This window comes from Heptranchias perlo, chromosome 5 (assembly GCF_035084215.1).
Source record: "Heptranchias perlo isolate sHepPer1 chromosome 5, sHepPer1.hap1, whole genome shotgun sequence".
Classification (NCBI taxonomy): Eukaryota; Metazoa; Chordata; class Chondrichthyes; order Hexanchiformes; family Hexanchidae; genus Heptranchias; species Heptranchias perlo.
This window is the reverse complement of record NC_090329.1, coordinates 36,955,162-36,980,478: the sequence shown is the minus strand read 5'-3', so window position 1 is coordinate 36,980,478 and position 25,317 is coordinate 36,955,162. Positions and strand designations below refer to the sequence as shown.

At 42.2% G+C, this 25,317-nt stretch overlaps 1 protein-coding gene across 1 annotated transcript in view; it reads right to left on the bottom strand.

The window, feature by feature from the left end:
- Positions 1-25,317, bottom strand: part of mboat2b (membrane bound O-acyltransferase domain containing 2b) — a 116,429-nt gene that overhangs the window by 75,824 nt on the left and 15,288 nt on the right. The window contains exons 2-3 of the mRNA XM_067984234.1: positions 24,579-24,724; positions 14,496-14,573 (exon numbers count right to left, since the gene is read on the bottom strand). Coding sequence (XP_067840335.1) covers positions 14,496-14,573; positions 24,579-24,724 — 224 coding nt within the window. The remainder of the gene's footprint in view (positions 1-14,495; positions 14,574-24,578; positions 24,725-25,317) is intronic.

The following is a 25,317-nucleotide window of genomic DNA, read 5'->3' as shown; positions in this document are numbered from 1 at the left end:
ACCATCCAGCAACATTCACTTGAAGTACACTTATGCAGACATAGGTGAATCCAAGGTAGGGCATGGTGACAGTGAAACCCCCATGGTAAAATAGCTTGTCAACTCAATGTCGAGATTTACACACGAATGCCCTGTTGGCCAAGATAACCAAAGAAACCGAGTGATCCAGCAAGGAGATCAGGGAGAGAAAATTGGTGGACAAAGAGAGCCAGGGGTGGGTAAGGAAGAAGAAAAAAGGGACGCCTGGAAATGCATTACCGACTGTTAGCCTCACCCATTCATTTAACCAGTGGCTGGATGTACAAGGCTTTCCCCCCACCCCTTCCATCCAATAGTCGAGGCTATTGATCCACAAATTGGGACACAATATTAAATATTCAAAACCTACATATATAATTCCCCCGAGGGGCAAATATTAATTTATCATTAAAATAATTGACTTTTGTACACCCCACACGTCATGCCCAAGCACATTATATTTATACCAGGATAAAACCGATTCTGCTTGCACAAGAAGTTTTTTTTATTTTTTATTCGTTCACGGGATGTGGGCGTCGCTGGCAAGGCCGGCATTTATTGCCCATCCCTAATTGCCCTTGAGAAGGTGGTGGTGAGCCGCCTTCTTGAACCGCTGCAGTCCGTGTGGTGACGGTTCTCCCACAGTGCTGTTAGGAAGGGAGTTCCAGGATTTTGACCCAGCGACAATGAAGGAACGGCGATATATTTCCAAGTCGGGATGGTGTGTGACTTGGAGGGGAACGTGCAGGTGGTGTTGTTCCCATGCGCCTGCTGCCCTTGTCCTTCTCGGTGGTAGAGGTTGCGGGTTTGGGAGGTGCTGTCGAAGAAGCCTTGGCGAGTTGCTGCAGTGCATCCTGTGGATGGTGCACACTGCAGCCACAGTGCGCCGGTGGTGAAGGGAGTGAATGTTTAGGGTGGTGGATGGGGTGCCAATCAAGCGGGCTGCTTTATCTTGGATGGTGTCGAGCTTCTTGAGTGTTGTTGGAGCTGCACTCATCCAGGCAAGTGGAGAGTATTCCATCACACTCCTGACTTGTGCCTTGTCGATGGTGGAAAGGCTTTGGGGAGTCAGGAGGTGAGTCACTCGCCGCAGAATACCCAGCCTCTGACCTGCTCTCGTAGCCACAGTATTTATATGGCTGGTCCAGTTCAGTTTCTGGTCAATGGTGACCCCCACGATGTTGTTGGTGGGGGATTCGGCGATGGTAATGCCGTTGAATGTCAAGGGGAGGTGGTTAGACTCTCTCTTGTTGGAGATGGTCATTGCCTGGCACTTATCTGGCGCGAATGTTACTTGCCACTTATCAGCCCAAGCCTGGATGTTGTCCAGGTCTTGCTGCATGCGGGCTCGGACTGCTTCATTATCTGAGGGGTTGCGAATGGAACTGAACACTGTGCAGTCATCAGCGAACATCCCCATTTCTGACCTTATGATGGAGGGAAGGTCATTGATGAAGCAGCTGAAGATGGTTGGGCCTAGGACACTGCCCTGAGGAACTCCTGCAGCAATGCCCTGGGGCTGAGATGCTTGGCCTCCAACAACCACTACCATCTTCCTTTGTGCCAGGTATGACTCCAGCCACCGGAGAGTTTTCCCCCTGATTCCCATTGACTTCAATTTTACGAGGGCTCCTTGGTGCCACACTCGGTCAAATGCTGCCTTGATGTCAAGGGCAGTCACTCTCACCTCACCTCTGGAATTCAGCTCTTTTGTCCATGTTTGGACCAAGGCTGTAATGAGGTCTGGAGCCGAGTGGTCCTGGCGGAACCCAAACTGAGCATCGGTGAGCAGGTTATTGGTGAGTAAGTGCCGCTTGATAGCACTGTCGACGACACCTTCCATCACTTTGCTGATGATTGAGAGTAGACTGATGGGGCGGTAATTGGCCGGATTGGATTTGTCCTGCTTTTTGTGGACAGGACATACCTGGGCAATTTTCCACATTGTCGGGTGGATGCCAGTGTTGTAGCTGTACTGGAACAGCTTGGCAAGAGGCGCAGCTAGTTCTGGAGCACAAGTCTTCAGCACTACAGCTGGGATGTTGTCGGGGACCATAGCCTTTGCTGTATCCAGTGCACTCAGCCGTTTCTTGATATCATGTGGAGTGAATCGAATTGGCCGAAGACTGGCTTCCGTGATGGTGGGGATATCGGGAGGAGGCTGAGATGGATTATCCACTCGGCACTTCTGGCTGAAGATGGTTGCAATCGCTTCAGCCTTGTCTTTTGCACTCAAGTGCTGGACTCCGCCATCATTGAGAATGGGGATGTTTGCAGAGCCTCCTCCTCCTGTTAGTTGTTTAATTGTCCACCACCATTCACGACTGGATGTGGCAGGACTGCAGAGCTTTGATCTGATCCGTTGGTTGTGGAATCGCTTAGCTCTGTCCATAGCATGTTGCTTCCGCTGTTTAGCATGCATGTAGTCCTGAGTTGTCGCTTCACCAGGTTGGCACCTCATTTTTAGGTACGCCTGGTGCTGCTCCTGGCATGCTCTTCCACACTCCTCATTGAACCAGGGTTGATCCCCCTGGCTTGTTGGTAATGGTAGAGTGAGGAATATGCCGGGCCATGAGGTTACAGATTGTGCTGGAATACAATTCTGCTGCTGCTGATGGCCCACAGCGCCTCATGGATGCCCAGTTTTGAGCTGCTAGATCTGTTCTGAATCTATCCCATTTAGCACGGTGGTAGTGCCACACAACACGTTGGATGGTGTCCTCAGTGCGAAGACGGGATTTCATCTCCACGAGGACTGTGCGGTGGTCACTCCTACCAATACTGTCATGGACAGATGCATTTGCGACAGGTAGATTGGTGAGGACGAGGTCAAGTAAGTTTTTCCCTCGTGTTGGTTCGCTCACCACCTGCCGCAGGCCCAGTCTAGCAGCTATGTCCTTCAGGACTCGGCCAGCTCGGTCAGTAGTGGTGCTACCGAGCCACTCTTGGTGATGGACATTGAAGTCCCCCACCCAGAGTACATTTTGTGCCCTTGCTACCCTCAGTGCTTCCTCCAAGTGGTGCTCAACATGGAGGAGGACTGATTCATCAGCTGAGGGAGGACGGTAGGTGGTAATCAGCAGGAGGTTTCCTTGCCCATGTTTGACCTGATGCCATGAGATTTCATGGGGTCCAGAGTCAATGTTGAGGACTCCCAGGGCCACTCCCTCCTGACTGTATATCACTGTACCGCCACCTCTGGTGGGTCTGTCCTGCCGGTGGGACAGGACATACCCAGGGATGGTGATGGAAGAGTCTGGGACGTTGGCTGAAAGATATGATTCTGTGAGTATGGCTATGTCAGGCTGTTGCTTGACTCGTCTGTGGGACAGCTCTCCCAATTTTGGCACAAGTCCCCAGATGTTAGTAAGGAGGACCTTGCAGGGTCGACTGGGCTTGGTGTTTTGCCGTTGTCGTGTCCGGTGCCTAGTGGTCCGATGCCAGGTGGTCCATCCGGTTTTATTCTTATGACTTTTCGTAGCGAGATTTTACAACTGAGTGGCTTGCTAGGCCATTTCAGAGGGCAATTAAGAATCAACCACATTGCTGTGGGTCTGGAGTCACATATAGGCCAGACCAGATAAGGGCGGCAAGCTTCCTTCCCTAAAGGACATTAGTGAACCAGATGGGTTTTTACGACAATCCGGTAGTTTAATGGCCATCATTACTGATACTAGTATTTTAATTCCAGATTTTTATTTAATTAATTGAATTTAATTAATTAATTGAATTTAAATTCGCCAGCTGCCGTGGCGGGATTTGAACTCATGACTCTGGATTTTAGTCCAGGCCTCTGGATTACTAGCCCAGTAACATAACCACTATGCTACCGTACCCGATATGGGGGAAAAAATTGGAAAGAGAAAAAAAAGTTGGTGGGTCCATTTATTGCTACCAGTGGGTAAACAGTAGAATCATGAGGGGTAAGGGAAGGAATGATTTGTTTGTATTTATTTTTTTAAAAAGGTATAGTTCACATTATTTGACACAACACTTGTAGCCAAGATATCAGATGAACAGTCAGCTCAGATTTGACCCTGGAAGTTGCTGAAAAGAGAGCTACAGAACTGTACTGTGTGTCAATTATTTTAATGATTTTAATTAATATTTGCCCCTCAGGGAATTATATATGTAGGTTTTGGATATTTAATATTGTAGTGTCCCAATTTGTGGATCAATAGCCTCGACTGTTAGTATGAGTGGGCAAGTCACAGATTTCCCAATACTGGAAATTGCTCCAAAACCCTGGCTCAGCAATTGATGATTAACTCTGTATTCAAACTTCCAAATACAAGAAACAGAATTCAGTATGACAACATTGTGCTGGAATGCATGAGATGCAAATGCTTGAGATTGTGTAGTTTCATAATATGCACTATGAGCTCGCTCAAAAAAAAAGACAGCAGGAAATTGAGAACACAAAGAGCAAAGCAACGAGAGCAAGAGACAAAAGAAAACGTGATTGCTCCCACATTTCTATGGACAACAGGTACACAAGAAGAAGATATGGAAGTGGGGGGGAAAGAGGGAAAGAGAAAACAAGAGACTGATGCTTCTTCAGTTTTTCCCTCCCTATAGGGACATTCTTGGGCCCCAATTAGTGCAGTTTGAGGAAGGGAAATGAAAAATTGCAAATGCTTACAAGTAGCAGGCTCCAACACAATGAGGCATCATGCCACACTTTTTTTTAAAATCTACTGTAATGGTGCCAAATAGACAGTCAATGGGCCCATTCAGAGTATTCACCCCTCCCTTTCCAGTGGGTGAACAATGATTCATTTGACTTCAGCAGACAATCACAAATTTAATCAAATGATTTCTAGGATTCTGAATGAGGGAGTCAGAATTATTTTTCTCCTGGCTCCGAGTTCACCCCATCCCCACTATATCTTTTTTTTTAAAAAAATAACTGAGGTTCAACACAATGTTCAGGACCAGTCTAAACTGATAAGCAAAAGTCTCTGTTTCCCACCAGTTGCAACAGTCCAATGCAAGATGGCTCTGAGGCAAACGCATAACACAATTCGGCATTCTCATCAAGAAAGATTATAAAAGAATGACATGTGAGGATATGGATACATCGCAGTCGTGCCAGAGAGAATGCTCTTCTGATGTGGGGTTCAGACATTTTCACACCTACTAAAACATTTTCATAGCTTGTTTGCACCATGGATAATAGCATTGGTAATCCTGTTTGGCAGGTCAGAAATAAACATGCCAAGAGGAGCAAATAAGTCATAGTTTGAATTCTTCAATATTTAATCTTAATTTGTGCCTAAAGAGCAGCAAAATACAAGAAAATAAAACCTTCCAACTTTGTTGAGATCAGAAGAGAACTCAAAAGATGAATTTTAAAATCAATCAAAAATTGTTTGAAACTGAAATTTTCCTTACAATTTAATACTTAGAACGAGTTCACATTTCATGCTGAAGTAAGTGCATTCTGGATACATTTGTTTTCTTCGGAGAAGAAGATTTTCTTGCTATATCATCCTGTTAAACATCAATGGTGGCTTTGGTCTTTCCATCAGCACCCCCCCACTCTGAATGTTCACCCCAAATCTATTACCCTTCCCGGCCAGTGTCTCGGTATCCTATTTGATACCGAGCTGAGCTTTACACCCTATACCCTCTTCAGCATGAAGACGGCCTAATTCCACCTCTAACATCGCCTGTTTCTGCCCCCTCCTCAGCCCATCTACTGCTGAAACCCTCATCCATGCCTTTTGTCATCACCGAGACTAAACTATTCCAATGGCCTCCTGGCCAGCTTTCCATCCTCCATAAAATTCAGCTCACCCAAACTTTTCTGCCCATATCATAAGTTGCACCAAGTCCTGCTCACCCATCACCCCTATGCTCATTGGCCTACACTTGTTCCTGTTCCCCAATCCTCAAATTTTAAATTCTCAGTGTTCAAATCTCTTCATGGCCTTGCCAATCCCCATCTCTACAACCTTCTCCAGTCCTACAGCCCAAGAACTCTGAGTTCCTCCAACTCTGGCCTCTTGTGCATTCCCCAGTCTCTTCTGTGGCCTTGTGCATTCCCCAATCCCTTCTTCTGTGCCATCGGAAGTCAAGGCACTAAGCACTGGAATTCCCTCCCTAAACCTCTGCCTCTCCCTCCTCAAGACCAACCTTAAAATCCACCTCTGACTAAGCTTCTAGTCACCCCACCTAATATCTTTTGCTATGCTCTGATTACATTTTCTGTGAAGCAGCTTGGGATGTTTTCTACATTAAGCAGAGGGTTACAAATGAGTTGTTGTTACTATTTAGAGTGTATTTTCTCAGTCGTTCTGAAATATACCACCTCTTATTTCTCCACATTAAATTCCATGACATAAACTACTAACCCACGTCCTCCTGAAGTTACTTGGTTCCCTTCAGTTACTCATGGTCCTCATTTTTGTGCCATCTACAAATTCTTATATGTGCAAATACCCAAATCCAGATCATTTGCATACACAACCCCAGAGACACTCAACCTGAAAAACACCCATTTACAACGGTTTTCTATCCAATGACTAACTTATCTATGATGCCACATTCTGCAATACCATGTCCCTTGATTTTAATTTAACATGCCTCCTAAATGCAGCACTTCATCAAATATCTTGAAAATCCATGCAACATCCACCGTGTTTCATCAATGGATCCCATTCCCCCCCCCCCAAGAACTCTATGTATCTGTCTTCACAGTAGAAGATGCAAAAAAATACCAGAAATAGTGGGGAACCAACAGACTAATGAGAGTTAGGAACTTAAAGCAATTAATTAGTAAAAATAGAGTACTGGAGAAATTAATGGGACTAAAAGCCGACAAAGCCCCTGGACCTGATGGCCTACATCCTAGGGTTCTAAAAGAGGTGGCTGCAGAGATAGTGGATGCATTGGTTGTGATCTTCCAGAATTCCCGAGATACTAGAATAGTCCCCATGGATTGGACGGTAGCAAATGTAACTATTCAAGAAAGGAGGGAGAGAAAACAGGGAACTATGGGCCAGTCATCCTGGCAGTCATAGGGAAAATGCTAGAATCTATTAATAAGGATGCAGTAACAGGGCACTTAGAATATGATTAGGTAGAGTCAATATGGTTTTGTGAATGCGAAATCATGTTTGACAAATCTATTAGAATTTTTTTGAGGATGTAACTAGCAGGGTAGATAAAGGGGAACCATTGGATGTAGTATATTTGGATTTTTAAGAGGCCTTCCAAAGGTGCCACACAAGAGGTTGTTACACAAGATTAGGGCTCATGGGTTCAGGAGTAATATTTTAGCATGGATTGAGGATTGGTTAATTGACAGAAAACAGTAGGAATAAACAAGTCATTTTCGGGTTGTAACCAGTAGGCCTCAGCTGTATACAATATAAAGCAATGACTTAGATGAGGGGACTAAGTGTAATTTATCCAAGTTTGCTGATGATACAAAGCCAGGTGGGAAAGTAAGCTGTGAGGAGGACACAAAGAAGCTGCAAAGGGATATAGACAGGTTAAGTGAACGGTGAGAAGGTGGCAGATGGAGTATAATGCGGGGAAATGCGAAATTATCCACATTGGTAGGAAGAATCAAAAAAGCAAAATTTTCTTTTAAAAAGGTGAGACACAAAGAAATGTTGGTAGTCAGAGGGAATTGGGTGTTCTTGTACATAAATCACAAAGTTAACATGTAGGTACAGCAAGCAATTAGGAAGGCAAATGGTATGTTAGCCTTTATTGCAAGGGGGTTGGAGTACAAGAGTAAGGGGGTTTTGCTGCAATTATATAGGGCTCTGGTGAGATCACATCTGGAGTACTGTGTATAGTTTTAGTCTCCTTACCCAAGGAAGGATATACTTGCCTCAGAGCGGGTGCAACAAAGGTTCACTAGATTAATTCCTGGGATGAGAGTGTTATCCCATGAGGAGAGATTGAGTAGAATGGGCCTACATTCTCTGGTGTTTAGAAGAATGAGGGGTGATCTCACTGAAACATATAACATTCTTAGAGAGCTTGACAGGGTAGATGTCGAGAGGCTGTTTCCTCTGGCTGGAGAGTCTAGAACTAGGGAACATAGTCTCAGGATAAGGGGTCGGCCATTTAGGACTGAGATGAGGAAAAATTTCTTCACTCAGAGGGTTGTGAATCTTTGGAATTCTCCACCCCAGAGGGCTGTGGATGTTCAGTTGTTGAATATATTCAAGGCTGAGATCGATAGATTTTTGAATACTAAGGGAATCAAGGGATATGGGGATTGGGCGGGAAAGTGGAATTGAGGTCGAAGATCAGCCATGATCTTATTGAATAATGGAGCAGACTAAAGGGGCCATTTTCTCCTATTTTTTATGTACTTATGTTCTACTAAATTTGTTAGACAATATGCTTTCTACAAACTTGTACTGGTCATCCTTAATTAACCAAAATGCATAATACTGCAGATGCTGGAAATATGAAATAAGTTCACCTCAAGGTGGTAACGGTGATAGTCAGCTTTGTGGACCAAGCCCTCTTCTCATTGATCAATGGGAGGGGGATGGGGAACAGGAATCTACAGAATGTGTCTCACTCTGATCTGTGTACTTGCAGTAGCAGCACATCTGTTTTGAAAAACTGGACCAGCTTAGCTGAAGGTGAACTAAGATTGAAAGAATTAATAAGTTGTAGCTTCATACATACCAAAGAGTATTGGGAAATTGTACTCACCAGAAATCTAGGAAACTGTTCTGACAAAAAGGTCAAAATTGTTAACTATCTTCACCACAGATGCTGCCTAACCTGCTGAGTGTTAAGTATTTTCTGTTTTTATTTCATCCTTAACTAATCTGTGGCTGACTGGGCAATTACATCTCATACTATGGCCTCTGGAAACTAACCTACACATCACTGATCTATGGAAACCTGGTTTATCCCTTTCTGAACAGAGCTATTCCACTGACAACCCTCCAGGTCTTTCAAATGTTCTTTGACATGGAAGTTGTGCCAAAGACTGCTATTTCCTCTCAGAATTCCCTCAGCATTCCAGGTTACATGCCAGCAAAACGCAGTGCCTTTCAACTTTAGAATTCCACCAATACTTTTGGTACTATTTTCTTAAGTATTGATATCTTATGCAAGTGCCCCACCTTCTTCTCTTCTCTCCTTTAATTCCCACTACAAAAATCGAGACAAACTACTATCTGGTATCTTATGTATTAAAAGATTCCCTTTTTAATTGGCAAATGTCCCTATTCTTTTTTTTTAATTACATATTGTTCCACTATTTATAAAATCCCTTACTATTTCCCTTCATTAGCTGGCAGTCTTTCTTCATACCACTTCAGTCCTTCTAATCTTTTTTGCTTTCCCTCTATTTTCAAAAGTCTGCTTGAATTTTTGTTTTTATTAGCCCAAGTGCATGTTCGATTTGAGTCCAGGTCTGAATTTTTTTCTTTTGCATTTTGGCATACAAGTGAGATCTCTTGCTACATCACGATTCAAAAAAAATACATGAGTATCTTCTGTTTAAAAAAAATGCAACAATATTGCTTACCTGCAAAGTTGATGGGTTTATACCCTTAGCCAAACTAGTCACCTCAACTCAGTTATTCCAAGTCTCACCTTGCTGGCTTCCTATCCTCCACCAACTCCATGTCAAAAATTTAGCTGCCCAAATCATGCCCCATACTAAGTTCCACTCATTCATCACACCATCTACAATAAACTACTTTGGCTCACTGTTCCCCAATGCATTAAATTTAAAATCCTTCAATGGCCTTACCTCACCCCATCTTTATAATCTCTTCCAATCTTGCAATCCCTCACATCATTCAATCCTCTAATCCTCTGGCTCTGGCCTCAAGCTTCCTCCTTCTTCCTTTGCCCACTACTGGTGACAGAACCTTCAGTTACTTCTGCTCCACTCTCCAGAATGGTGTCCCTAAAACTCTCCACCAATTTCACTCAAAAACAATCTTTTCCACCAAGCTTTCAGTCACTCCCCCATGGCTCAACATCCATCCTCCTATACTGTATCAAATTGAATGAAAAAGCATACAATTCCATGAAGATTAGTGGCAGGTCAGAAGATTGTCATTCTTTGCTGTTTTTTATATTCTGACCAAAGAATAAAAAGGAGGGAGAAATTGGAGTATGAGGGAAAGCTAGCTAGAAATATAAAAAGATAGTAAGAGTTTCTACAGGTAGTTAAAAAGGAAGAGTAAATAAAGTGAGCGTTGGTCTTCTAGAGCGTGAGTCTGGGGAATTAATAATAGAGAATAAGGAAATGGCGGATGAATTGAACATATTTTGCATCCGTCTTCGCTGCAGAGGATACAAATAACAGGCCAGAAATAATTGTGAATCAAGGGGTGAAAGGGAGGGAGAACTTAAAACATCTACAATCACCAGGGAAAGGGTTCTGAAAAAATTATTAGAACTAAAAGCTGACATGTCCCCAGGTCCTGACAGACTTCATCCTAGGGTCTTAAAAGAAGTGGCTGCAGAGATAGTAGATGCATTGGGATTAATTTTCCAAAATTCCCTAGATTCTGGAAGGGTCCCATCAGATTGGAAAATAGCAAATGTAACTCCTCTATTCAAGAAAGGAGGGAGACAGAAAGCAGGAAACTACAGGCCAGTTAGCTTAACATCTGTCATAGGGAAAATGCTAGAATCTATTATTAAGGAGGTGATAGCAGGGCACTTAGAAAATCTCAATGCAATCAGGCAGAGTCAACACGGCTTTGTGAAAGGGAAAGAGTGTTTGACGAATTTATTAGAGTTCTTTGAGGAAGTAACAAGCAACGTGGATAAAAGGGATCCTGTGGATGTGGTGTACTTGGATTTCCAGAAGGCTTTTGACAAGGTGCCGCATTAAAGGCTGCTGCACAAAATAAGAGCTCATGGTGTAGGGGGTAACATATTAGCACGGATAAAGGATTGGTTAGCTAACAGGAAACAGAGTAGGCATAAATGGATCATTTTCAGGTTGGCAACATAACGAGTGGAGTGCCATAGGGATCAGTGCTGGGGCTTCAACTATTTACAATCTAAATCAATGACTTGAATGAAGGGAATGTATGGTTGCTAAATTTGCAGATGACACAAAGTAGGTAGGAAAGTAAGTTGTGAAGAGGACATAAGGAGTCTGCAAAGGGATATAGATAGGTTAAGTGAGTGGGCAAAAATTTGGCAGATGGAGTATAATGTGGGAAAATATGAACTTGTCCACTTTGGCAGGAGGAATAAAAAAGCAGTATATTATTTAAATGGAGAGAGATTGCAGAACTAAGGTACAGAGGTATCTGGATATCCTAGTACATGAATCACAAAGTTAGTATGCAGGTACAGCAAGTGATATGTTGTCATTTATTGCAAGGGGAATGGAATATAAAAGTCGAGATGTTTTGCTACAGTTGTACAGGGCATTGGTGAGACCACATCTAGAATACTGTGTGCAGTTTTGGTCTCCTTATTTAAGAGAGGACATAATTGCTTTGAAGGCGGTTCAGAGAAGGTTCACTCGACTGATTCCTGGGATGAGGCGGTTATCTTAAAAGGAAAGGTGGGACAAGTTGGGCCTGTTATACATTGGAGTTTAGAAGAATGAGAGGTGATCGTATTGAAACACAACATCCTGAGGGGATGTTCCCCCTTGTGGGAGAGACTAGAACTAGGGGCCACAGTTTAAAAATAAGGGGTCTCCCATTTAAGACGGAGATGAGGAGAAATTTTTTCTGAGGGTCGTGAGTCTGTCAAACTCCCTTCCCCAGAGAGCGGTGGAGGCAGGGTCATTGAATATTTTTAAGGCAGAGTTACATAGATTCCTGATTAACAAGGGAGTTAAAGGTTATAGTAGGTAGACGGGAAAGTAGGGTTGAGGTCACAATTAGATCAGCCATGATCTTATCAAATGGCCTACTCCTGCTCTTAATTCGTATGTTCGAGATGGAGAGATGAGACCTCAACAGTACGACCAACCTTTGAGTCCTTCACCGTTGGTCTCCACAAATAGCAAGTAAAATTAACAGGAGTTTAATTGCGATAGAAAAGCACCACAGACGGGCATGACAGAAAAAGATGCAATTTGAATTTTTCAGATCAATCAGGATTAGAGGGTGGGGGATAATAGAACTAATATGGGGGAGTGAGGAGGGGGAAAATATGAGAGGAGAGAAAAGGAAAAAGGGGTAGGGGAATTCAAATCAGAGGAGGAATGCTGTGGATGGGAAATGCATTCATGGAGAGGGGAGTTGCAAAAGGGGAAAATGAAGCACCGTAGGGGTAGCCCTAAGAGGGGAAAACTGCACCCTCCCACCTGTTTTTTATATATATTGTAAATAAGAAAACGGTTGAAAAGAAAAATAAGGGGGGGGGGGGGGAGGGGGGTGACAGAGAAAGAACTGGCTTGATTTTACATGCCTTACTACTAGCTAATAAAATAGCCCCGATATGGGGGGGAATAAAAGTTGAAACCACTCATACTATCCCATTTACCTAAATGAAAGAAGATACAGTATGGCTTACTTATACTTACCATAAACATTACCCCTCTCACGTAATAAACACACAATGTTGAAAAGCATATACCCGTCCGCCCGTCGAGGGGCGGTATTTACGATCAGTAGGGTTTGAAAGAAATATTGATACTTTGTAAGTTATAAAAAAGACATTTCCTTAACCTTCAGTATAGGAGCTATAATCCAGTTCAGACGAATGACATTTTCCTCTTGCCAATAGCTCTATAAATTACTATAATGAATATTCTAGTTTTTCAGGAAAGCACTAATCCTTGCCCATTGTGCTCTAATCTATTTTATAAATTAATCCAAATTAGATCAGCAAATTAAGTTTAAATCATATTTCTTCAACAGTGTATTGCTGATAGAATTATGCCCTCTGATTTTGGGCAAGAATGCAATGTCAGTAAGATTTACTGATGAAAACAAAGTTTTAAAACACTATTGTGCTTCCCTGATGGCCTCAGGCAGAAAGGCACCATCCACTGTAGCACCAAACCACAAAGGCCAGAAGGTCCCAGGATCACGTTAACTGATTCATGCAGATGCAGCAGATGGGACGCTACAAATAGCCTTAGTACCCCTAAGCTAGAATAAAAAATGAAGCCAAGGTTCCACACCTAATTGTCGTCTCGTGATCCCTGTTGGAAAGTACATGTATGCAGATGTCCGGTGAGGACAAAATCAAATTCAGTGGTGATGCCTTCACAATCAAATAGACTGCCAGCACTTACAACGGTCAAAAATGAGGCAAGAGGAAGCTGCTAAAACCAGTGGAACATTGTCCGAGCAAAGAGTTAGATCTTTCAGAAGAAAAAAAAAGTTACGAATATAGGGTATATGTACAATGAAATTTGGGTTCGAACTACACAACAAATCTGAACATACAAGGATGAAACTAGAAACACTACTGAAGAGAGAAAACAAAGAGCAGCAACAATATGCACTCAATCAATATAAAACAAAATAAAATTAATGGAGACAAATTACATGAGTGTCCATATATGCTGCAAGTTCACCCCCCTTCATTCTTGCTGTGGTACAAGTCCATGCCTCAAGCTGCCTTATTCTTGTGTGAGCAGTAACAAGCTACGCAATTGGGAATGTGTGGGAGTAGAGAGGGAAGAGAAGGAGGACAGCATTACAACTAAGCCCATTCGTGACCTCCAATATCCACACTTTCCAGCAACAGTCAGTGGATAGAAGTAAGAACACAGTGATAGGTCCCTCTCCCTATTCCAAGAGTGAGAAGACTGGACTGAAGTGTACCTATTGAGATCAGTTAATTCATCACTACGCTAGTGACTGAACCTGTAACTTTCTTGTTCTGCACATATCAATGCAGCAGAAAGTGCTTTTACCCACTCAACCTTATGGGGAATCACATCTCATTTTTGTAACCAATGTGTAGACAATTATTTTTTTAAAAAGGGTGAAGGCAAGTACATCATTAGGTTTTCCACCTCCCAGATACAGAACCAATACAACAATCAAAAGGAGGTAGGCAATGTTGCCATATCTCAGGATACAACCTTGTATTTCACATCCCTCAACCCCCATATACCACTTGGTCTCAAGCCATACACCAACTGTAGCTAACAAGGAACCGAGTAATCTGCTTCCAGGACTCTATTCAAGCACACTCCTAAGTAGTACACGCCCTTCCTTCAAGTGAGCAAATGCAAGACCAGTTTAGAAAGGGATCTTTGTTGTAGTTTGAAAGGCATTTATTTATGAAATGAACACACTTTGTCTAAAAGTACAATATCAATACTGACCTTTTCCAACACTTTGCTTTGGACAGCAGTACAATCTGTCACTGGCAGATTTAGACCGCAGTGTCTGGATGCAGTGGCTGGCACTGCACCACACCAAGGGATGACTTATCTCAAAAAAAATTGTTCACAGAACAGCCCTTCATGTGGAACTTGTAAGAACTTTAGGACACAATTAAATGAAAGGCAAAAAAAAAGAAAATTCACTGAAAATACTTACTTATGCGTATGCCCCACCCCAACAATGATCATGATGTAGTAAGAAATTCCACTCTGTACAACAAAATGCAAGGCATACCTAAAAGAAAAATAAATCAACATTACAGTTAACGAGGCTCTGGATGAAATAGAGTCAGCTCTGAACTACAAATTGCTGGTGCAATTGTAAATTACACCGATACAGAAACGTATTAAAATCACTAATAGTAAAAATAGAATGCAAGGAATTTGGCCGGGGTGGGGGGGGGGGGGGGGGTGGAGGGGAGGGGAGGGAGAAGGGCAAGAGACGAAGAGCATCAAAACCAGTGTTTTCCTGACAGACATCACCATAAGAATTTTCCTCTCAGAAACCTATTTGGCACGATTTAGAACTTATTCAAATGTTTACTTTGCCCACGTCTTGCTTTAATACATTTTAAAGCATCACTTTTTCAAAACAATTACATGTAGCCACCATTTTGTTATACACAGGAACCTTTGATTCTCTGTGGAACCATTATTTTATTTTCCCCCCCCACCCGCGTCCTGGTCTTGTAAGCTTGTCAGCAAACATCTATCTAGGTTGTTTTACATGGTTAGCACTGAAAGTGACTCATAATAATGCACTGGATGTCAGAGGTCATGGTATATATGGTACTTAAAATCTACAGTTGAATGTTGGATTTTTTTTAAAACCAGCTGGTTAAATTAGCGATAGGTCTAACTAAGCGCAGATAATTTTTCCCACCCCCACCAGAATATAATGCACCTGTTTTGGTAGCAATTTTTAATGAAAATCACTTCAAGGTATGAGGGTCTTCGTGCCCCTTTCCAACATATGATGCTGTATGAAGACTGAAGCATTTCAAATGCTCTCAATGTACAAGTCACTTGCTAATCCTGGCATTGCCTTTAGCTCACTGTCATTACTTTCAAAATACATCACAGCACTTTAACAATCTCTTCCAGTTGCACTATCAGTTAGTAGACAGGACTCAAAAGGTCATATGAGAGTGTTGTCCTTTAAGTCCGGGGTGGGGGGTGGTGAAGAGAAGAGGCAGAGTTGTAGAGTTCAAGCACTGTATATTGTTCTATATATTCCATTTAAATTCAGGTTTTGCTCATTAGATTGACTGTGGAAAAAGTAATGATATACTTTGTTAATATTTAAACTAATTTCTGTAACAGCATTATAAAAATGTAGAACCCATTTTCTCCAGGCACTAGAAAAAATGTTTAACAATAAAATGAATATGTAAATATATTAAAACTACAATGCACAGTCTTTTTTGTTAAAAAACTTTTAAATCCATTATAAAAACTTACATTGCAACCACAACTGAGGAGCTTTAAAAAAAAATCAATTCTCTTCCAAATTTCTTTTCCTCCTCTCCTGAACGCAGCCCTTCTGCATGGAGTATGGTTCCCAATGGTTCTTCACCGACCTCCCCCCACCCCGCCCAGCCAAACCAAGTGATTCCCTGGAGTACATTTCCATAAGCACCAGAAACTCTTCAGTACCTCAGTCAGCTACCCATTATTGCTGAATGAGCCCCGACAGCGAGAGTGAGCAGATCATTCAACTACAAGGATATCAAAACCAAGCCTGTCCAGCACCGACACACATACAATCCAGAAGGGACAAGGATAGGTATTCAGGAGCTGCATAGTGACCAAATCTCTCTTCAATTTTTAGCACTTCTGACCATCACCAAACTAACTGAAATCAGCTAACCAAAGATTGAACTTGAGGCCTTGTCAACACAGATCAGCTACTCACTTCATAAACTCACAACCATTACTGGAAAGCAAGTATCTGTGCTTGTGTGAAGGAAGGCTGTTAGTCACCAAGCTATTCTACCAACTTGTGTCAGGGCTTTGCCCAGAGCATAGATCATTCTGTCCAACGAGGAGCAAGTGTCAGCTCCACGAACACAACATTGGCACCGACCATGATACAGCCTCCGCTGACAGCTCGTGCAAGCTGCCACGGAAGCTCAGAAGGCTGCCATGTTGGCTCTAGGGGCCTGTGTTGACTGAGGCCTCCAGAGCAGCACATCACTCCTGCACTCTGTTCTTGTGCAGAGCCATAGTAGTGCAGAGGCGCAGTTCTAGGAGAGTAGCCTTGGTTCCATGGGAGAGGCACTTGCTATCACCTCCCAGGATGGTAACATGCCTGCTTCTAAGCCATCTTCACTACCAGTGCCCCGATTGGTGCCACACAGCCAGCTGGGCCAGATTGCCATAGCCCACGCAGAGATCCTGCCATCTGCAGCTGGGCCCTCAAGGTCCAGAGCGGCTCAATGTCACCCACCATGGCCATCTCAAATATCTTCAATGGAAGCTCAGCAGCCTTCCACCTCCCAAGCTATAGCCACAGGGGAAACACTTCGTAGGAACACCAAGATAGGTAAACAAGGATGCACAAAAGGTGATTCTTAATTATTCCTATTAAATATTATGTACAGATAGAATTGTGGGAGAAGCAGAGACGAGATGTAAAATAGTGGGGAAACCAAGCGGCGGCAGAGCATCATGGAAGAGACCCAGACCTGATGTGAAACAGTGGGGAACCCCAACTGCCAAAGAACTAAACAAACAAAGGGATAGAAATTTGAAAAAGTTACATCATAGTTAACACAGATGGTGGAGCTGTTGAGTCAGAGGAATTTAAGCCAAGTGCTTAATTTATTATCCACACTCCAATTTTAAATAGTTGATTAAGGGGCTACTTAGCTTAATACATAGGAGGCAAGGGTAAAAAGAAGAGATGTGAGACTGACAGTCAGCAGGGTAAGGGGAATATAGTAGAGGCAGGGAATGAGGAACCAGTGAATCTGGACCTGCCAAACAGGCATGACATACTTGCTACCTGTGAGACTAAGGAGAAAGGCTGCAGGAAGGACAGCCAAAAAGCTAACCAAGGCACTGTGGAGCTTGAGGCAGTTCAGAGGGGAGCAAAATAGTTGTAGTTATAAGGGATTTGATAAGCAGGGAGACAGATGGTATCCTCTGCAATCACGATCAAGAGTCCAGAAGGGTGTGTTGCCTGCTCAGTGTCAAGGTAAGGGATATCTCGAAGCAACTGAAAAGGAACATGGAAAGGCAAGATGAAGAAGAACCAGTTGTTGTGGTCCATGATGGAATCAATGACAGAAAGGAGATCCTCCTACTGGGGTATAAGGAGCTAGGAGCCAAATTAAAAGAACAGGACCTCAAGGGTGGTAATCTCTGGATTACTACATGAGTCACATGCTAATTTGCATAGGGATAAACAGATAAGGAAAGTAAATGCAGAAGGAGGAGGTCCATTTCATGAGTCACAAGCACCAGTACCAAGGTTTCCAGAGCAGCACGGGACAGGAAGGAGCTGTACCACTGGGGCGATTGCACCTGATCTGGGCTAGGCCCCAGTGGAAAGGATAAATAGGGCTGTAGAAAGGACTTTAAACCAATAAAAAGGGGAAGGTTCAGGTAGAAATAGTAATAAAAACAATAACCTAAAGATACGAAAATGGGACAAGAGCAAAGGTCAGACTACAAAAAGTAATAGATATATAAATATCCAGGTTCAGAAAAAAGTATAGCAAGTCAATAAAATACCTGATATCAATAAAACAGGAGTGTTGAAAAATAAGCAAAAGTATGACAAGTCAAAAAAGTGTGAGAAATACACCATCAGGGCATATCGGCAGGGTGGGGGCAGTTACCCGAATTAGAGTTATGTATATAAAAGCACATAAGGAATAAAACAAGCGAATTAAAAGCACAAATTTAGCTTAAAGGGTAGGACGTAGCAGCCATTACAGGGACCTGGCTACAAGCGGGACATGAGAGCTAAATATTGCCAGCTATATAGGACAGGGAAATTGGGAAAGGAGCAGCAGCAATATTTATATAAAAAAAATACATTACAGCAGTTGAAAGAAGGGATATCGGTACAGTTGAGCAGGTAGTGGAAACACTTTGGGTAGAATTAAGAAACAGCAAAGGATGCAAGACCGTTGAGAGAGTAGTCTACAGACCTCCTGACAGTAGTGGGATGCATAAATACAGAGATCAGAGAAGCATGTAACAAAAAGGGAACTGGTTATAATGGGAGATTTTAATTTTCACAGACTGGGAGAAGCAGAACAGCACAAGTCAACGGCAGCAAATTTCTGAAGTGTATTCAGGACAGTATGTTTTAGAACCAAGGGAATAGGCCATACTAGATTGAGTGATGAGTAACAAGCCAGAATTAGTGACCTAACAATTGAATTTGATGTCAAGTTTGAGATCGGGAAGGGAAAGTAACAAACCAAGGTTTTAAACATGTGAGGCTAACTTTGAAGGGATACGACATAAACTGACCACAACAAACTGGGTTGAACTGTTATTGGGTAAACCTACAAACAGTGTTGGGTATTCAAAAGGAGTATTTGGTACAATACAAGATCAGTACATACCCCTAAAAAGGCAAAAGCTCCACTTATGTAGTTAGGCAACCATGGTCAAAAAATTAGACAAGATACAGTGTTACACAAATGCAAAGAAAAGTGGAAACCCAGGAGACTGGGAGAGCTATAAAAAGCAACAAAGGGACACAAGGAAAGCATTAAGAGTTGCAAAAGATATTTTTAAAATCTTGCAAGGGATAAAGGCTAACAATAAAAGTTTTTCTGAATATACTAAGAGAAAGAGATTGGCTAAGGGAAATGTGAGCCCATTAAAGACAGACGAAGGTGATACTGTAATCGACAATAAGGAAATGGCAGACTTGTTAAATGAAATTAATACTTTGCATCCATCTTCACAGTAGAGGAAGAGGATAAAATACCAATGGTATAAGGGACACCTAAAAATAAATCAAGGGGAGGGACTTATTGGATGGATATAATACAAGTTAAAAAATGGTAATGGCGGTGGGGGTGGGGGGGGGGGGTGGTGGAGAAGAGAAATGGCACTTAGGATTAACAAATCTCCAGGACCTGATGGTTTTCACCCCATGTAGTAAAAGTAGGTGAGGAAATTGCAGATGCATTAGTCGTAAACGTAATCTTCCAAAGCTCTTTTGATTTGGAAATTGTACCGTTGGATTGGAAAATTGCAAATGTTATTCCATTATTTAAAAGGGTGGAAGAAAGAGTGAAATCAGGTAAACACAGACCTGTCAGTCTAATGCAGTTGTGGGGAAGTTACTAGAATTGGTTATTAGGGATAGCATGACTGAGCACTTGGACAAATTTGAGCTGATCAGAGTCTCAACATGAATTTGTGAAGGGCAAATCAAGTCTGACTAACCTAGTTGATTTTTTTTTTAAAAAGGTCACCAACATGCTGGATAAAAGTGTGTCTAAGAATGCTATCTATACGGAGTTCCAGAAGGCATTTCACAATCTCCGCAAAAGAGATTAGCAGCAAAAATGAAAGAGCGCAGAATTGGAGGCAATCTTGCGACATGGATCGGAGGTTGGAAACAGAGAGTTAAGATAAAGAGTACATACTCTGATTTGCAGGACGTAACAAGTGGTGTTCACCAAGGAGTTGTACTTTTCACCATATTTATCAATGACTTGGATGAAGGAACATAGAGTTACATATCCAAGTTTACAGATGGCACTTAGTTGTGAGGCACAGTAAGTCGCACAGACGAGAGCAGGAAGTTACAAAGGGACACAGACAGATGGGCAAGAGGTAGGTAAAGGGGTACAGTGAGTGGGATTTTTACAATGTGCAGGACTCCTTTCTTACCCAGTATGTAAAAAGCCCAAGAGAAGAAGCACTGATGGATCTAGTAACAGGAAATTAACCTGAACAGGTAAGAGAAGTAAGTGTAGGGGAACATCTAGGCAATGGTGATCACAACATAATACGGTTTAAGATGAAGATTGAGAACGACACAAGTACGACAAAAGACCAGTAATAAATTGGGGGAAAAGCTGATTTTATGGGGATGAGAATGGAAAATAAACTGGAAATATTTACTGACAAAAAAATAGAACTGCAGTGGGAAACATTTTAAAACGGTGATCAAGCAAGTCCAGGAGAAATATAGCCCGCTAAAAAGAACAAACTAGCCAGTAATGACACACCATTGATGAATAAAGAAATAAGGGCAAAATTGAAACTAAAGAAAAAGAAAAAGACATACAATAAGTAGACAGACAAAGGAGAGGATGACAAAAGGGAATACAGAAAGGTTAGGAAAGAAAAAAAATTAGAAAGGCAAAGACAAACTATGAAATTAAATTATCAAGGAATATAAAAGTAATAAAGTATTCTACAAACACAAAAAAAATCAGGATAACGACAGGGTCATTAAGGTAATGACAGCTAAATGGCAGACATAACAGCTTTGCCTTAGTATTTACCAGGAAACATGGAAAATCAGAGCAGGAGTAGGCCACTTAATAGGATCATGGCTGATCCTCTATTTCAATACCATATTCCCAATCTCGCCCCATACCCCTTGATGCCCTCTGTGTCTACAAATCTATCTATCTATCCCCTTCTTAAATATATTCAGTGACTTAGCCTCCACAGCCTTCTGTGGTATAAAGTTCCAAAGATTCACCACAGTCCAAGTGAAGAGATTTCTCCTCATCTCAGTCCTAAAGCCCTACCCCATATCTTGAGACTGTGACCCCCTCATTCCAGACCCCCCCCCCCAGCCAGGGGAAATGTCCTCCCTGCATCCAGTCTGTCTAGCCCTGTCAGAATTTTATATGTTTCAATGAGATCCTCTCTCATTCTTCTAAACTCGAGTGAATACAGGCCGAATTGACCCAATCTCTCCTCATACGACAGTCCTGCCATCCCAGGAATCAGTCTGGTGAACCTTCGCTGCATTCCCTCTATGGCAAGTATATCCTTTCTTAGGTAAGGAGACCAAAACTGTGGTCTCACTGAGGCTCTGTATCACTGCAGTAAGACATCCTTGCTCCTGTACTCAAATCCTCTTGCAATGAAGGCCAACATAGCATTTTGCCTTCCTAACTGCTTGCTGCACCTGCATGTTTGCTTTCAGTGACTGGTGTACAAGGACACCCAGGTCCCTTTGTACATCAACATTTCCCAATCTATCACTATTTAAATAATACTCTGCCTTTCTGTTTTTCCTTCCGAAATGGATAACTTCACATTTATCCACGTTATACTGCATCTGCCATGTATTTGCCCACTCACTCAACTTGTCTAAAATCACCTTGAAGCCTCTTTGCATCCTCCTCAACTCTCAATCCCTTAGTTTTGTGTCATCAGCAAACTTGGAAATATTACATGGTGGGCATGACATTAGGAGCAGAGGTCAAAAAAGATGTAAAGACATTGAAGATAGAAGTGGGGGGGGGGGGGGGGGGGAGGGGAGGGGAGGGAGAAAGATAATTGATAAACTAAATCAAACTAAGAGGCAAAAAAATACCCTGGTCCAGATAGATTGCATCCACACATCTTAAAAGAAGTTGGGGAAGAGATAGCAGAGGCATTATTACACATATATAAAAATTCATTAGAAAAGGGAATAGTGCCAGAGGACAGCTAATGTTCCAACTCCTTTTTTAAATATGGGAATCACAAGTCCAGGGAACTATAGACCAATTAGCTTAATGTTGGTGGGAGAAAAGGTAATGGAATCCTTACTCAAAGATGTAATAGAAAACCATCGAGAAACCGAAAATATAACAAAGAATAGTCAGCACAGATTTCAAAAGGAAAGGTCATGCTTAAGCAACCATATTGAATTTTTTGAAGTAACAGAAAGCATAGGCAAGGGTAATGCAGTAGATGTAATATATTTGAATTTTCAAAAGGCCTTCAATAAAGGCACTGCATTGTTGACTCATGACTAAGGTGAGAGCACATGGAGTCTGGGGACAAGTAGCAGAATGGATAGCAAGCTCGCTACAAAACAGAAAACAGTAGGGGTTAACAGATTGGCAAAAGGTGGGAAGGGGGGGTGGGGAGTGGTGTTCCACAAGTATTGGTGCTGGGTCCACTACTATTCACCGTTCACAAACTATTGGGACTCGGGAATCTGAATTACAATTTCGGAATTTGCGTACGGCACCAAATTGAGAGGTATAGTTAATGCTGAGGAGGACTGCGACAAAATACAGGAAGACATTTATAAACTTGCAGAATGAATTTCAATATAGATAAGTGTGAGGTGGTAGATTCTGGTAGGAAGAATAGGAGGCCACATACTCCTAAGAAAATAAGAGTCTCAATGTGGTAGAGGTTCAGAGGGATCTGGGGATACACAAGTCACTAAAAGTAGCGATGCAGGTTAATAAGGCCATTAAAAAAGCAAACAAAGCACAGATTCATTTCTACAGGGATAAAATTGAAAAGCAGAGTTACATCGAAACTACAACACAAAACAGGTAATTCGGCCCAACTGGTCTATGATGCTCCACACGAGCCTCCTACCTGCCTACTTCATCTAACCCCATCAGGATACTCTTCTATTTCTTTCTCCCTCATGTGCTTATTTAGCTTCCCCTTAAAAAGGATCTATGCTATTTGCCTCAACTACTCCATGTGGTAGTGTATTTCACATTCTTACCAGAGTTTATAAATACCTACGGTCACCCTTATTTTTAGGCATCGGGAGTGGGGAAATCATATGACGTGGCACTTAGTCATACAGATCCATGAAATCCCAGGTTCAATCCTTAATCTGTAATAAATTGGCCAATCTCAGATGAAGGAGTCAGCACTATATTAGGTCTCAGCACCAAATCTGGAGAAGGAAAAATAAGCAAAATTCCTACCTCTGCTGGAAGTTCACACAGGGATGTTGAATAAAAGCAGGATCAGACTAAGCTGTGATGACCCCTATCTTGTTATGCAAGATAAGGGCTCATAGGGTTGGGGCAACGTATTATCATGGATAGAGGATTGGTTAATGGACAGAAAACAGAAAGTAGGGCTAAACGGGTCATTCTCAGGTTGGCAGGCTATAACTAGTGGGGTGCCGCAAGGATCAGTGCTCAGGCCTCAGTTATTTACAATCTATATTAATGACTTAAGTGAAGGGACTGAGTATAATGTATCCAAGTTTGTTGACAATACAAAGCTAGGTGGGAAAGTAAGCTGTGAGGAGGACACAAAAAAATCTGCAAAGGGATATAGACAGGTTAAGTTACTGGGCAAGAAGGTGGTAGATGGAGTATGTGGGGAAATGTGAGGGTATTCACTTTGGTTGGTAGAAAAACAGAATTTTTTTTTTAAAAATGTTAAGAAACCATTAAATGTTGGTGTCCAGAGATACTTGGCTGTCCTCGTACAAGAAACACAAAGTTAGCATGCAGATACAGCAGGCAATTAGGAAAGTAAATGGCATGTTGGCCTTTATTGCAAGGGGGTTGGAGTGCAAGAATAAGGAAGTCTTACGACAACTGTACAGGGCTTTGGTGAGAGCTCACCTGGAGTACTGCGTACAGTTTTGGTCTCCTTATCCAAGGGAGGATATACTTGCCTTAGAGATGGTGCAACAAAGGTTCACTAGATTAATTCCTGGGATAAGAGGGTTGTCCTATGAGGAGAGGTTGAGTAGAATGGGCCTATACTCTCTGGAGTTTAGAAGAATGAGAGATTGAAAGATAAGATTCTGTGGAGGCTTGACAGGGTAGATGCTGAGAGGTTGTTTTCCCCTGGCTGGAGAGTCTAGAACTAGGGGGCAGAGTCACAGGATAAAGGGCTGGCCATTTATGACCGAGATGGGGAGGAATTTCTTCACTCAGAGGGATATGAATCTTTGGAATTCTCTACCCCAGAGGGCTGTGGATGCTAAGTCGTTGAAGGCTGTGACAGATAGATTTTTGGAGTCTCGGGGAATCGGGCAGGAAAGTAGAGTGGAGATCGGAGATCAGCCATGATTTGATTGAATGGCGGAGCAGGCTCGAGGGACCACAAGGCCTACTCCTGCTCCTATTTCTTATGTTCTATAGTTTAAAAGGCAACAAATACTGTCCAGTTTCACATACAAAGAACTGCCATTTGGAAGAAGGTCCAAAGCTGTTAACAGCCATGGAACCATAACCAGCATAAAAGATCTAACAGGAAAAAAAAACCATGTGGGTGGGGTTTTATTCAAACTTTAAAACTTAAATGGAACACTTACCATCCAAAGCAGAACAATGCAAGGTAAAGTCCCAGAAGCGTGGCGACAGCATGCCTGACAAAGCTGCTAGTTTTACTTGGGTGAAGATAAAGTCGAAACCACACACTTGCTAGCAAAGCAAACAACTGGCACACTACAAAATTCACCTAGAAAGAGAAAATGTAATTGTTACAATGCCACTCAAGTGTTACAATCACAAATTATGTAACAAAAATTAAATCAGAAACAAAATTTCAAAATCAATTAAAAAGTCTGATTATTAGCCAATTCCACTGGTTTAAAACCACATCGTCAAACTGGAGACTTTTGGACACCAAGGGAACCCCCAGGTCATCAGTTGATCAGATTTCACCCCTCGCCACGGCCTAATATTTACTGGCTCAGTATTTCAGTTCCTGTGTAGTAACAAAAACCATTTTCTGCTCAGTTTTGCTTTGACAAGGTCTTTCAAACAGGAGGTGCCTGGAGGTGAAAGTGATCCCCACACAGAAAGGGTTGAAAACCATTGTTTAAGCAAGAAAAAGACACCAACACAGGAAGTCAAAAATTGCAGTGGATTGTCAAGGATGCCTGGTTGAATCAGTGCAGGAACCTCTGTACAACAGGAAATTTGATGCAATTCCTGAACACAACAGCAAGATCCTCACATAGATTTCTTTCTGTATCAAGTCATTTCTGATAACATTCGAAGTCCACATTTCTATTTGCACTTAAATTGGTTGATTTTGATGATCATCAT